Source organism: Vulpes lagopus, chromosome 14 (genome assembly GCF_018345385.1).
Source record: "Vulpes lagopus strain Blue_001 chromosome 14, ASM1834538v1, whole genome shotgun sequence".
NCBI lineage: Eukaryota > Metazoa > Chordata > Mammalia > Carnivora > Canidae > Vulpes > Vulpes lagopus.
Window position 1 is genome coordinate 9442464 of NC_054837.1, and position 12499 is coordinate 9454962.

The 12499-nt window shown below is 40.2% G+C and overlaps 1 protein-coding gene across 2 annotated transcripts in view; it reads left to right on the top strand.

The window, feature by feature from the left end:
• The window catches only part of PI4KA (phosphatidylinositol 4-kinase alpha), a 119347-nt gene that overhangs the window by 11942 nt on the left and 94906 nt on the right, over nt 1-12499 (top strand). For both annotated transcript variants that reach the window (XM_041728420.1, XM_041728421.1), the window contains exon 2: nt 8266-8382. In XM_041728420.1, coding sequence (XP_041584354.1) covers nt 8266-8382 — 117 coding nt within the window. The remainder of the gene's footprint in view (nt 1-8265; nt 8383-12499) is intronic.

Consider the following 12499-nt stretch of genomic DNA (forward strand, 5'->3'; position numbering starts at 1 on the left):
CATTAAATCCCTGTCACATTGGCCGCTTTAGTTCCCCTAAATAGTTAAGTTTATGGAATGTGTAGGGTGCAGTGGATATAGGCTAAGGGGGATATAGTCCTGTGTGCAGTGAGTGGAAGACAAGTATTCAAGTAACTCCAAAATAAGATTTTTAAAAAGATAATTCTCAGGGATCCCTGGGTAGCTCAGCAGTTTGGCGCCTACCTTCGGCCCAGGGTGTGATCCTGGAGTCCCGGGATCAAGTCCCGCATCGGGCTCCCTGTGTGGAGCCTGCTTTTCCCTCTGCCTGTGTCTCTGCCTCTCTCTCTCTCTCTTTCTCTGTATCTCTCATGAATAAATAAATAAAATATTTTTTTAAAAAAGATAATTCTCTCGGGGTGCCTGGGTAGCTTGGTTGTTAAGCATCTGCCTTTGGCTCAGGTCATGATCTCAGGGTCTGAGATTGAGCCCTGCATTGGGCTCCTTGCTTAGCAGGAAGTGTGCTTCTCCCTCTCCCTCTGCTGCTCCTCCTCCTCCTCACTTGTGCTCTCTCTGTCTTAAATAAATAAATAAAATCTTTTTAAAAAAAAGATAATTATCTCGAGATAATTATCAAGTATGTTGCTCTTGATGGGCTATTGGGAGATGCAGTGGGAAAGATCATAGCACATTGCTGCTGTCTGGATAAGCTTTGAGAAGTGGGAGACAGTTGAGATGGATCTTGGAAGGATGGGTAGAATTTTTATAGGGAGATAGGCAGATTGAACGAAATGTCGCAGATGAGTGAAGAACATGGAAGAAGCCAGACATGGAGAAGTGAGCACTGTATTTGGGGCCAGTTTTGGGGGGAAATCAGGAAAGACCTTCATTGCCAGGTTGGGAGGGTGAATTGAGTGTTCACTGGGATGGGGAGCTGTTGAAGGTGTGTGGGCCCGCAGTGGTGATATTGGAGTAGGGAGAGACAAAGGTCAGAGAGAGGGTCTAGTTAAGAGCCTGTTGTCTAAGTTTGTACTTACCCTATCTGGGCCTAGTTGCCTAGCCTATAAACAAGGATAAGATTACACATGATCTACCTGAAAGGGTTATTTGGCAGATAAATGTGCAATTTCTTCTGGCTCTCCGTCTCCAATTCTGTGTACATTTGGGAGTTATTGGAGGGCCGCAGGTCTGAAGCCCAGGTGAACATCATTTCAGTCTAATAGTAGAACTCGCATGGATTCTAGATGTTTTTACAGAAACTACACCAAGAAAAGCTCAGTGTTAAATTCCATTTGTCCTGTAAATTTTTTTCCTTTCTTCTTTCTTTCTTTCTTTCTTTCTTTTTCTTTCTTTCTTTCTTTCTTTCTTTCTTTCTTTCTTTCTTTCTTTCTTTCTTTCTTTTCTTTCTCTCTTTCTCTCTTTCTTTTTCTTTCTTTCCTTCCTTCCTTCCTTCCTTCCTTCCTTCCTTCCTTCCTTCCTTCCTTCCTTCCTTCCTTCTTTGCTAATGAAGTGATTTTAAAAGTTTGGTTTTATTCACATAGAGCTGTGAAATATTTTCAAGGCCATTTTGTGAAGTTAAACTTTATATGCTCGAGTCTCTTGTTTCAGGTGCTATCTGCTTCATTTTTTGCCATGTCTGTTGTTATGTAGCCACAGGTGTCTTTGTCAGGGTTGGCATAGCTGCATCTCTTGTTCCTTCAAAACAGAAAAACTTTTCTCCTTGAATTGAGACTCTCTGGGAAGTTGTAGTTAAATAGGAGTTGTTCTGGAGTGCCTGGCGGGCTCAGTTAGTAAAGCACGTGACTCTTGATCTTGGGGTTGTAAATTTGAGCCTCACAATGGGTATAGAGATTAATTAAGAATCTTTAAAAAATAAATAAATAGGAATTGATTTACTGATAGTGAGATGTTGGAATTAAAGAAGTTATAAGACTGTTGTCTGTAGAAAATATCTGTTTAGCTTATTTGACTTAGATTTTCTTTCAGTTTTACATTACTTCTTTGTTCTTGAATTACCCAGATTATATTCTTTGAAATTCTATACACTTTTCTCTTATTTTTCAAGCTTTCAGAGTATAAATATTATCATCCTTTTAAAGATAAGATATTGGGGTGCCTGGGTGGCTCGTTGCGGCCCGGGGTGTGGTCCTGGGGACCCGGGATCAAGTCCTGCATTGGGCTTCCTGTGAGGGGCCTGCTTCTCCCTCTGCCTGTGTCTCTGCCTCTATCTCTGTCTCTCTCTCTGTGTCTTTCATGAATAAATAAATAAAATACTAAAAAAAAAAAAATATGCATTGGGGTGCCTGGGTGGCTCATTTGGTTGAGTGTCTAACTCGTGTTTTGGGCTCTGGTTATGATCTTGGGGTGGTGGGATCAGGCTCTGCACTGAGCCTGTTGAGATTCTCTCGCCTCTTCCCCCTACCCCCCCAGTTAGATAGATAGATAGATAGATAGATAGATACATTAATAGCAAAGTTGTTTGCAGTATTTAAAATTTTTAAAAAAATTTTCTGATTCTAAAGTTAATTAACAATGTTCCCAATGGAAAATACGGGGGAAAAAAAAAGATGGAATTAAGTATTGCCTATAATCTGATTAGTAATGTTTATATCTTGCTGGATAGGTAGTCTAGGTCTTGAGTTTTGTATAATATTCTATGACCAATTGTTTAGTTTCCTATTGTAGCTGTAATAAATTACCATAAACTTAGTGGTTTATTTTTTTTAAGATTTTATTTATTTATTAATGAGACACACACACACACACACACACACACACACACAGAGGCTCAGAGACACAGGCAGAGGGAGAAGCAGGCTCCATGCAGGGAGCCTGACCTGGAACTCGATCCGGGGTCTCTAGGATCACGCCCTGAGCTGAAGGCAGTGCTAAACCACTGAGCACCAGGGCTGCCCAAACTTAGTGGTTTAGAACAACACTAATTTATTGTTTTGCAGTTCTATAGATTAGAAGCCCAACACTGGTATCACTGGACTAAAGAGGTGATGGCGGGGCTATATACCTATCTTGAGACTCTAGGGGACAACCATTGCTATTATAGCTTCTAGAGATCCCTACATTCCTCGATCATAGCCTCTTCTTCCATCTTCAACACCAGCAATGTGGGGCCAAGCCCTCACATCCTGTCACTCTCACCTCCTCTTTTGCCTCACGGAAATAATCTAGAATAATCTCTTCAGTTCAAAGTCCTTTTAACCTGTTTACATCTGCAACCTAATTACATCCATTTGCCATGCGAGGTTACATGCTCACAGGTTCCAGGAATTAGGACACAGACATCTTTGGGCAGGCCATTGTTCTGCCTGCCACACAGATGTGGTTCATGCATTCCTGAATTATTATGTAGGTCTCTAAGTGGTTTATTAGTTCTTTTTGGTATCTTTCCTTCACATTTTAAAACTGTGTGTCTAGCTTTTAGAGTAATCTTAAATTGTCACAAATGATTTCTATTTATATATTTTTAATTAAGTGGAGATAGGGAGGAAGGTTTGAAGTCAGAATAGCCCAGAGCTGGGCAGCCCCGGTGGCGCAGCGGTTTAGCGCTGCCTGCAGCCCAGGGTGTGATCCTGGAGACCCAGGATCGAGTCCCACTTCGGGCTCTTTGCATGGAGCCTGCCTCTCCCTCTGCCTGTGTCTCTGCCTCTCTCTCTGTGTGTGTGTGTGTCTCTCATGAATAAATAAATAAAATCTTAAAAAAAAAAAAAAGAATAGTCCAGAGCTCCTCTGGGGATTTAAGATGGAGACAAGAATGGTAAAAATTGTGCTGCCTTCAGATGTCTCTACCAGGTAGGGTGACAGCTACATGAGCAGCAGGGTTTAAACATGTTCCTGATGGGGAATTCTTATCCTGGGATATTGCTAGAGCTCATGTTTACATCCACTCTGAGTATTAGTGTCCAGAGTGTAATGCCTAAAAAAGAAAGGAATAAGCAAACAGGAAATGAAACCCAATCCAGAACATCTGCCCTGTGAGGAGAAATCTAGTTCTTATGCTTGATGTAAATGAAGAGACCCTGGGGTTTGCCCCCCGCCCCCGGGCAAGTGCCAGAATAGGCTGGCAGCCTGGATTGAGAAGAGAACCTGCCACACTGGCCAATGAAGTCTGAGCAAAAACTAAGAATAGAGGCAGGCCTGCATCCTGGGGGAGAGTGAGTATGTCTGTTTTAGCTCTTGTCCACAGTGTAGAAGACAGAGATACGAAGATAAGAGATGATTTTGTGCCTCCGGGGAGCTTGCAGATTAGTGGACAGATAAATGCACTAATAACTGTTGCACAAATAGGGGTAGATATTACTGATGATGTTACTGGAACCCTTCAAATACATGAAGACAGCAGTTGTGTTTATCTATAGTCTTATTGTCTCCAGGCTAAATGTTGCTTCTTAACTGCTTCTTGTATGGAATAGTTCTCAGACCCCACATCATCCTGCATCCTTCAGGTACTTTGTCGAGTGGCAACCCAATCTTTCCCTCGCTTCCACATGTTGTCCATCATCAAGTCTTATAATCTTCCACTGAAACATCCTGAGCTGGACTGTGTCTGTCTGTTTTGATCATTACCATCTTTGCCTGGCCTACTGAAGCATCTCCTGACCTCTCTGTGGTTTCACTCTTGTCCTCCCAAATGCATTTTTCATGCGGCAGCCAGAAGGATTCTTTCAAACCTCAGTTCTAAACTGGAGTTTTTAACGTGCACCACCTTGGCTCTATTGCTATTACAGTACAAACCAGGCTCCCTGTTTCTGCCCGTACTTGGACTTCTGTACATCCCCACTTTCTCTTTCCCATTATTCTGCCTCTCCAGTGGCCTCTGCCAGAATGCTTTTGCCTGATTCGTCCTGGCTGGTTCCTTCTTAATCAGATCTCATTTTAATGGGCACCTTCTTAGGTCTTTTCTGATCACCCCATTAAAAATAGTCCTTCAGGCACTATTTCTGGGGAAATATAATTCCCAACAAAATTTCCCAAGTGCTTTCCACGAAGGTAGTAGAGAAGCCCTCTCCACAGAAGGTAGTAGTTATTGAATAAGCATTAAACCAGGACATGATGTGCATCACAAGCAATCTGTTGCAAAGACAGAGATTGCAAGACAGAGATTGCAAAGACAGAAAACAATCTTACCTTATTAGATAGCCAAGCAGGTACAACATGTTACATGTATATTTTCAAGAGAAATGATTACTAGTCCTTAGGTAAGAAGACTTGAAATCTCTAGGGCAGAGAAAAGGACTGAGAGCAAAAATATTTAAAATCTTAAGTGTATATGTATTTGGCATGTGGTGATATTGAGTTATCTTTTTGTGTACAGTCATATTTTTTCCATATATAATAATGAGGTTATGACAATTTTGAGGAGTTCCAAGTTTCCATTTTATCTTGTAGCACATTAGCTTCACCTGTCAGGTATGTGGCATTATATATCTTCTGTGTGTTTGAACAAGGTGTTGGTAAAGTATTGCACAGAACAAGTACGTAGATTTTGACAGGGCCTCAGACTCCTCCCTTTGGTTCCATGGTGGTCAATCAGCATTCTTTGGATCTCATTGACTCAGTCTGCTATAAGTCCACTTTCTTCGCTTTCTTATTTATAGGGATGTTTCTTGAGAGACTATTCTTTTTGTCAGGATGTGAGATTCACTGGTGGAAGAGTCCGGAGTCTCTGAAACGATCACTTTATTGTGGTTGGTCTGTAGCTCTCTTTGTGTTTTATTTTCCCCTCTGACTGTAAAATGGAGGGACATTGAAGGAAAGTGGGAATTTAATATTTCCATTCCTCTCTTGCCTGTTACTTTATGCTCTTTTAACTATTTAATCATAAAAGTATGGATTTTCCCCCATATGTATATATTTTTAACTTACATGTTTTCCCTGATTGTAACATTTTCTCCTAGAACATGTTTTGGCAAATATTAAAAAAGCACAAAGAAATGTAAAACCTCAGGGCACCTGAGTGGCTCAGTCGGTTATGTCTGACTTGATCTCAGCTTAGGTCTTGATCTCAGGGTCGTGAGTTCAAGCCCCATGTTGGCCTCAAGCTTGGAGCCCACTTAAAAAAAAGAAAAGGAATATAAAACCACTGGTCATTCTACCTCTCATAACTGTCAACATTTTGATGTATTTTCTTCTAGTACTTTTTCTGTCATAATTTAGATCATTCCTCTTATGAATTTATAGAACATTTAAAACATTATTCTGTCATTGTTCATGTCGTTATTTAGTCTTAGAAAAATATTATTTTTTTAATATATATATATTTTTAATTTTTCTTTATGATAGTCACACAGAGAGAGAGAGAGAGAGAGAGAGAGGCAGAGACATAGGCAGAGGGAGAAGCAGGCTCCATGCACCGGGAGCCCGAAGTGGGATTTGATCCTGGGTCTCCAGGATCGCGCCCTGGGCCAAAGGCAGGCGCCAAACCGCTGCGTCACCCAGGGATCCCCGAAAAATATTATTTTTAATGTGTGTATTATTAGGTCAAATTTTATGAAAGCATTGTTTTTATTAAAAAATTTGGTTGAGGGCAGCCCCGGTGGCACAGCGGTTTAGCGCTGCCTGCAGCCCGGGGTGTGATCCTGGAGACCCTGGATTGAGTCCCACGGGCTTCCTGCTTGGAGCCTGCTTCTCCCCCTGCCTGTGTCTCTGCTTCTCTCTCTCTTTCTGTATCTCTATGAATAAATAAATAAAATCTTTTTTTTTTTTTTAATAAATAAAATCTTAAAAAAAAATTGACTATCAGAGTTTCATAGCTTAACCTAATGTTTCAACAAGTGGTGTAATAATTTATTTTCCCTATGTTATTTAGATTATTTCAGATTTTCAACTGATACACACAAGACTGTGATGAAAGTATTTTATTTACATAATCTTTGCCTGAAGATTTCTCATTATTTCTCTTTTTTTAAAGATTTATTTATTTATTTACTTATTTATTTATTTATTTATTTATGATAGAGAGAGAGAGAGAGAGAGGCAGAGACATAGGAGGAGGGAGAAGCAGGCACCGTGCCAGGAGCCCGACGTGGGACTCCATCCCGGGACTCTAGGATCGGGCCCTGGGCCAAAGGCAGGCACTAAACCGCTGAGCCACCCAGGGATCCCCTATTTCTCTCTCTTTTTTTTTTAGAGATTTTATTTATTTATTCATGAGAGACACATAGAAAGAGAGGCAGAGACATAGGCAGAGGGAGAAGCATGCTCCCTGTGGGGAGCCTGATGTGGGACTTGATTCCGGGACCCTGGGATCATGACCTGAACCAAAGGCAGATGGTCAACCACTGAGCTGCCCAGGCACCCGTCTAATTATTTCTTCACAATCATTCCTAAGAGGAAAATTACTGAAACAAAGAATATTATCTCTCTTCAGGTTAGATGGTGCTTCTCTTTCTGGCTTATTTGCCCTTTTAAAACATCCTTTCTTGTTTAAAATTGCAATGGTAATTGATTGATATTTTCAGGGCAAATGTCAAGCATTACACTGGAATGCACTTTGTCATTAAAACATCCCACCAGAAAAAAAAAGGGGGGGGGGAAATGCCTGGGTAGCTCAACAGTATCCCACCAGACTGTATGAAGGACAATGAGAGACTTCTCATTGTGTCCATTAATAGAACAGCAATATTGGGGCCTCCTGGTGTGTTTGCTCAGAGATTCTTGTGGCAGGGATTTTCAAGATTGGCATCACCTAATTCCTATTCATAATAAATCCAGATTTTTAGTTCCTTTATATTAGACATTTATGATTGTTTTGAAAAAATTTAAATTTTTACATATATTTAGTAAATTGCTGACTTATTGTCCATTTGTTTCTGCTAGCCACTCTAATGGTATATCCAGTAACAACAGATACTGTTTGTTGAGCACCTAGTACATACTGTGCATAGTCCTAAGTGCTTTACACACATTTTATCTTTTAAAGAATCCTTCTGGAAGCACTGTGACTATAGGTAGGTTTGGGTAAGCCTCTTGGGCACCACTGGGCAGCAGAGACTGGTGACTGTTCTGACTCTGAATTGCAGACATTAGCTATTGTGCTTGACCTCCTCCATGTATGCATTATTTTAACTCTTGGTCCTGGTTCCTCAGTGCATATATGTTTTACGAGCATGTGTATGATCATTTCAGAAGCTGGAGATGATCTTTCTATGATTATTGAATTGGAAAAAAATGACTTATGGTTATGTAGACTTACTGGGATTTTATGCTACTAGTTTATGTCCTATGTTCTGAATATGGGCTTACATATTTTTTAATCTATGAGTTTTTGTTGTTGTTGGTATCATTTTCTAGGTCCAAAAGCTGCTTTGTATGTGTCCAGTAGACTTCCATGGGATCTTCCAATTGGATGAAAGACGGAGAGATGCAGTGATCGCATTGGGCATTTTTCTCATTGAATCTGATCTTCAAGTAAGTCTTTATTACATCAAAAGTGTTTCTGCAGTGTAAAAGGAGTGTAATTAGAATTTAAATTTGTACGTGATTATATTTACCTGAAGCAGTACTAGAAGAATGCATATGAACCTAATAAAAGTGGTTAGTGATGGTGAGGCAGAGTGGGTGCAACATGTGGGAATAATTTAATTAATATAATTAATGTACACCCTCTTAGGACATTTTGTTTTTTGAATTGTGTGAATAATTAAGTTGTTAAAATAAAGTGGTTTTTGGTTTTTGTGGTGTTTTGTTTTGCCAGAAAGTTAATTAAAATGTTTTGTGAAGTAATTGTGTGCCCTCCAGAGTGGACTTGATTTTCAAGGTCAAATGTTAAAAAAAATAATAATAATGAGGTCAAATGTTCATCGGTCAGACTCAGAGTAACCATTTTTTTTTCTTTCCAAACAGATAGTGTTCGTTGAGATAATTTTGACATGATATGATCTTTTTTAGAACTGTGATAGATATAGGGGCGCCTGGCTGGTGAAGTCAGTGGAGCACGTGATTCTTGATCTCAGGGTTGTAAGTTCAAGCCCCATGTTGGGTGTAGAGATTACTTAAAATTTTAAAAGAATTTTTAAATTTTTATTTATTTATTTTTTAAAATATTTTATTTATTTATTCATGAGAGACACAGAGAGAGAGAGAGAGGCAGAGACATAGACAGAGGGAGAAGCAGGCTCCATGCAGGGAGCCTGATGTGGGACTTGATCCAGGGACTCCAGGATTACTCCCTGAGCCGAAGGCAGACACTCAACTGCTGAGCCACCTAAGCGTCCCTAAAAAAATCTTTTTTTAAAAAAAAAAAATTATTTCTTTTATTTGAGAGATAGAAAAAAAAAATCACAAGTGGGGGGAGAGGAGGAGAGTGTGGGAGAAGGAGACTCCCCACTGAGCAGGGAGCTGGAAGCTGGAAGTGGTGCTTGATCCCAGGACCCCAGGATCATGATCCTGTGTGGAAGGCGGATGCTTAACCAACTAAGCCACTCAGGCATCCCTAAAAATTAAAAAAAAAAATCTTAAAAACCATGATAGATATAAAATAAGTTTTAGAGTACATGTTAATGTGTCTTTTTGAGGTAATTTAAAAATCAGTGTTGTGTTGTTGTGGCTCCAACAAAAAATGATGTGGCTTTTTTTTTTTAAAAAATTTTTTTTTATTCTATTTATGATAGTCACAGAGAGAGAAAGAGAGGCAGAGACACAGGCAGAGGGAGAAGCAGGCTCCATGCACCGGGAGCCTGATGTGGGATTCGATCCTGGGTCTCCAGGATCGCGCCCTGGGCCAAAGGCAGGCGCCAAACCGCTGCGCCACCCAGGGATCCCCCCCCTTTTTTTTTTTTTTTAGAATATCCCAAGTTTAATTGAAGCAAATGGTTAGTCACTGAATACAGAATCTATTATTTGTTTATTTTTATCATTATCAAAAATCACTTTTAATTTCATATTTAATCATGCTATGTTAGGAAAATAAAGATGTTAGATATTTGAATTTTTATCTATCTAAAAATACGTGTCCTGGAAATTTAACTTTAGTAAAGATTAATATTTTTTGACAGAGTATACATTTGAAAAAATAAGCATTTAAAAGAAAAGAAAAAATAAGCATTTTAATTTTAGAGTGGTATTTTGAAAATTAGATTGTTTGACGAAGGCCTCATGAAACACCAAGATTAGATGTATTTAATTATTCTTCCTATTTATTTATAGATGTGAAAAGAAAGAAAACCATTTCTACTTTTCTATTTGCAAAGTCCTATTTAAATTTAAATATAAAGGGGTAAAATAAATAAATAAATAAATAAATAAATAAATAAATATAAAGGGGTACCTGCGTGGCTCAGTCAGTTAAGCATCTGCCCTTGGCTCTGGTCATGATCCTGGGGTCCTGGCATAGAGCACCGTATTGTACTCCCTGCTCTGCCGGAAGTCTATTTCTCCGTCTCCTTCTGCCATTCCCCCCACTTGTGCTCTCTGGCTCTCCCTATCTCTTTGTCAAAAAGATAAATAAAATCTTTTAAAATAAATAAATAAATTTAAATATAAAGGGAGGAAAATAATTTTTAAAATAATCTATATGAGGGATCCCTGGGTGGCGCAGCGGTTTAGCGCCTGCCTTTGGCCTAGGGCGCGATCCTGGAGACCCAGGATCGAATCCACATCGGGTTCCTGGTGCATGGAGCCTGCTTCTCCCTCTCCCTCTGCCTGTGTCTCTGCCTCTCTCTCTCTCTCTCTCTCTCTCTCTCTGTGACTATCATAAATAAATAAAAATTAAAAAAAAATAATCTATATGAGGAACTGCTATTCAAATATGTATAATCGAAAATATCTGGCAAACATATTACTTAATAAATTTATCTATAAGTTCCTAATATTTGTGGTAGGTTTTTTAGGGTGGCAAGGAAGAGACAAATACAAATTACCTTTGGTGGTATAATTTGGGTTCTTGGTCAGGATTAGCAGGACCTGGGGTAGCAACTTATGTTCCCTGAGCCATGTAGTCTGCCATTGCTTCCAGGAAGCCATTTGGCATCCCCGACACCAGGACAGCAGCCCATCAGTCTTCACCAGCCCTCTGAGCCATGAGCCCTAGGGACCAGCTTTTTCTTGTTCACCGGGTGTTGATGTTCCCCGCCTCCATCCAGGATGGGCTGTGGTCTTGGCCTCCATGTGCAGTCACTGTGCTGCCCTGGCAGCAGCTGTGGCCAGAGTAGCGGAAGTAGTTTTTACTACATGTATGAAAGTCATAAAGGGCTATACAAGAGAGAACACCTGGGGTCACTTTCTCTGTAGGGAGCCATGCCTTACATATCCTTCAGAGTTTTGTACGTTGGGATCCTGGACAGATGTAGCCAGCTCCTTTAGCTGATTTGGAGGAAATGTTTTGTTTTTGCTACAGAAAGTTCTCTATTTGTTGTGGTTATCTGTTGGGGTATAACAAACTACCCCAGAATTTGGTGGCTTAATACAACAGGTTGGTTATTGTTTTGGGTTTTTTCCTCATGGATCTGCAATTTAGACTGAGCACAGAAGAGTCACTGTCTCTGCTCCATTCAATGTCACCTCAAGTGGCTTGAAGGCTAGGGGCTGGAATCACCTGAAGTCTTGTTCATGCACGTGTGTGTGGGTTGATCCTGGCTCTTGGCTGGGACCTAAGCTAGGGCTCTCAGCCAGGGCATTCCTATGTACATGACATCTCCATGTGGCCTGGCCTATGTCACTTCGTCACAATGTAATGTCTGGGTCCCAAGGGTTTGTGTCCTGAGAAAAAGGCAGATGAATGCTGCACTGCCTTCTTTAACCTGGGAGGTCAGTTTCTTAAACTATAGTTGTTTTGAAAAACAAAAAACTACAGTTTGTTTTTGTTTTTTTGTTTTAAAGTTTTTTTTTTTTTTTAATTTATTCACGAGGGGATCCCTGGGTGGCGCAATGGTTTGGCGCCTGCCTTTGGCCCAGGGAGCAATCCTGGAGACCCGGGATCGAGTCCCACATCGGGCTCCCGGTGCATGGAGCCTGCTTCTCCCTCTGCCTGTGTCTCTGCCTCTCTCTCTCTCTCTCTCTCTCTCTGTGACTATCATAAATAAATAAAAAAAAAAACTAAAAAAATTTATTCATGAAAGACACACACACACAGAGGCAGAGACACAGGCAGAGGCAGAAGCAGGCTCCATGCAGGGAGCTCGACCCAGGACTTGATTAAAGTGTCTCTTCTCCTCTTAAAGTGTCACAGAATTTAGAGCCATGTTTTCAGTGTCACTAGTGAAACAACCAAAAGAGCCAATCATGGAAGATTACAGTTACATGTCGACTGGCTAGTTTGGAAACTAGAAGAAAGTAGTTTTTGTATTGGTTAATGATGGCTATAAAGTCTGTTGATAAATTTGAGAAAAGCAAAAGGAAACATGTAACAGAAAATTAAAACAAAAAAGAAAGAGGACAAGGGCCATGAATAACAGAAGCATCACCAAGTTTAGAAACTTGTGGCTATGAGCTTCCCTCAGTGTAGAGGATCTGATCCTGGGGCCCAGTCAAGGGTTTGTGGGCTCTCTGACACTTTTACTGAAGGCAGTTTTTTTTTTAAACATTTTAA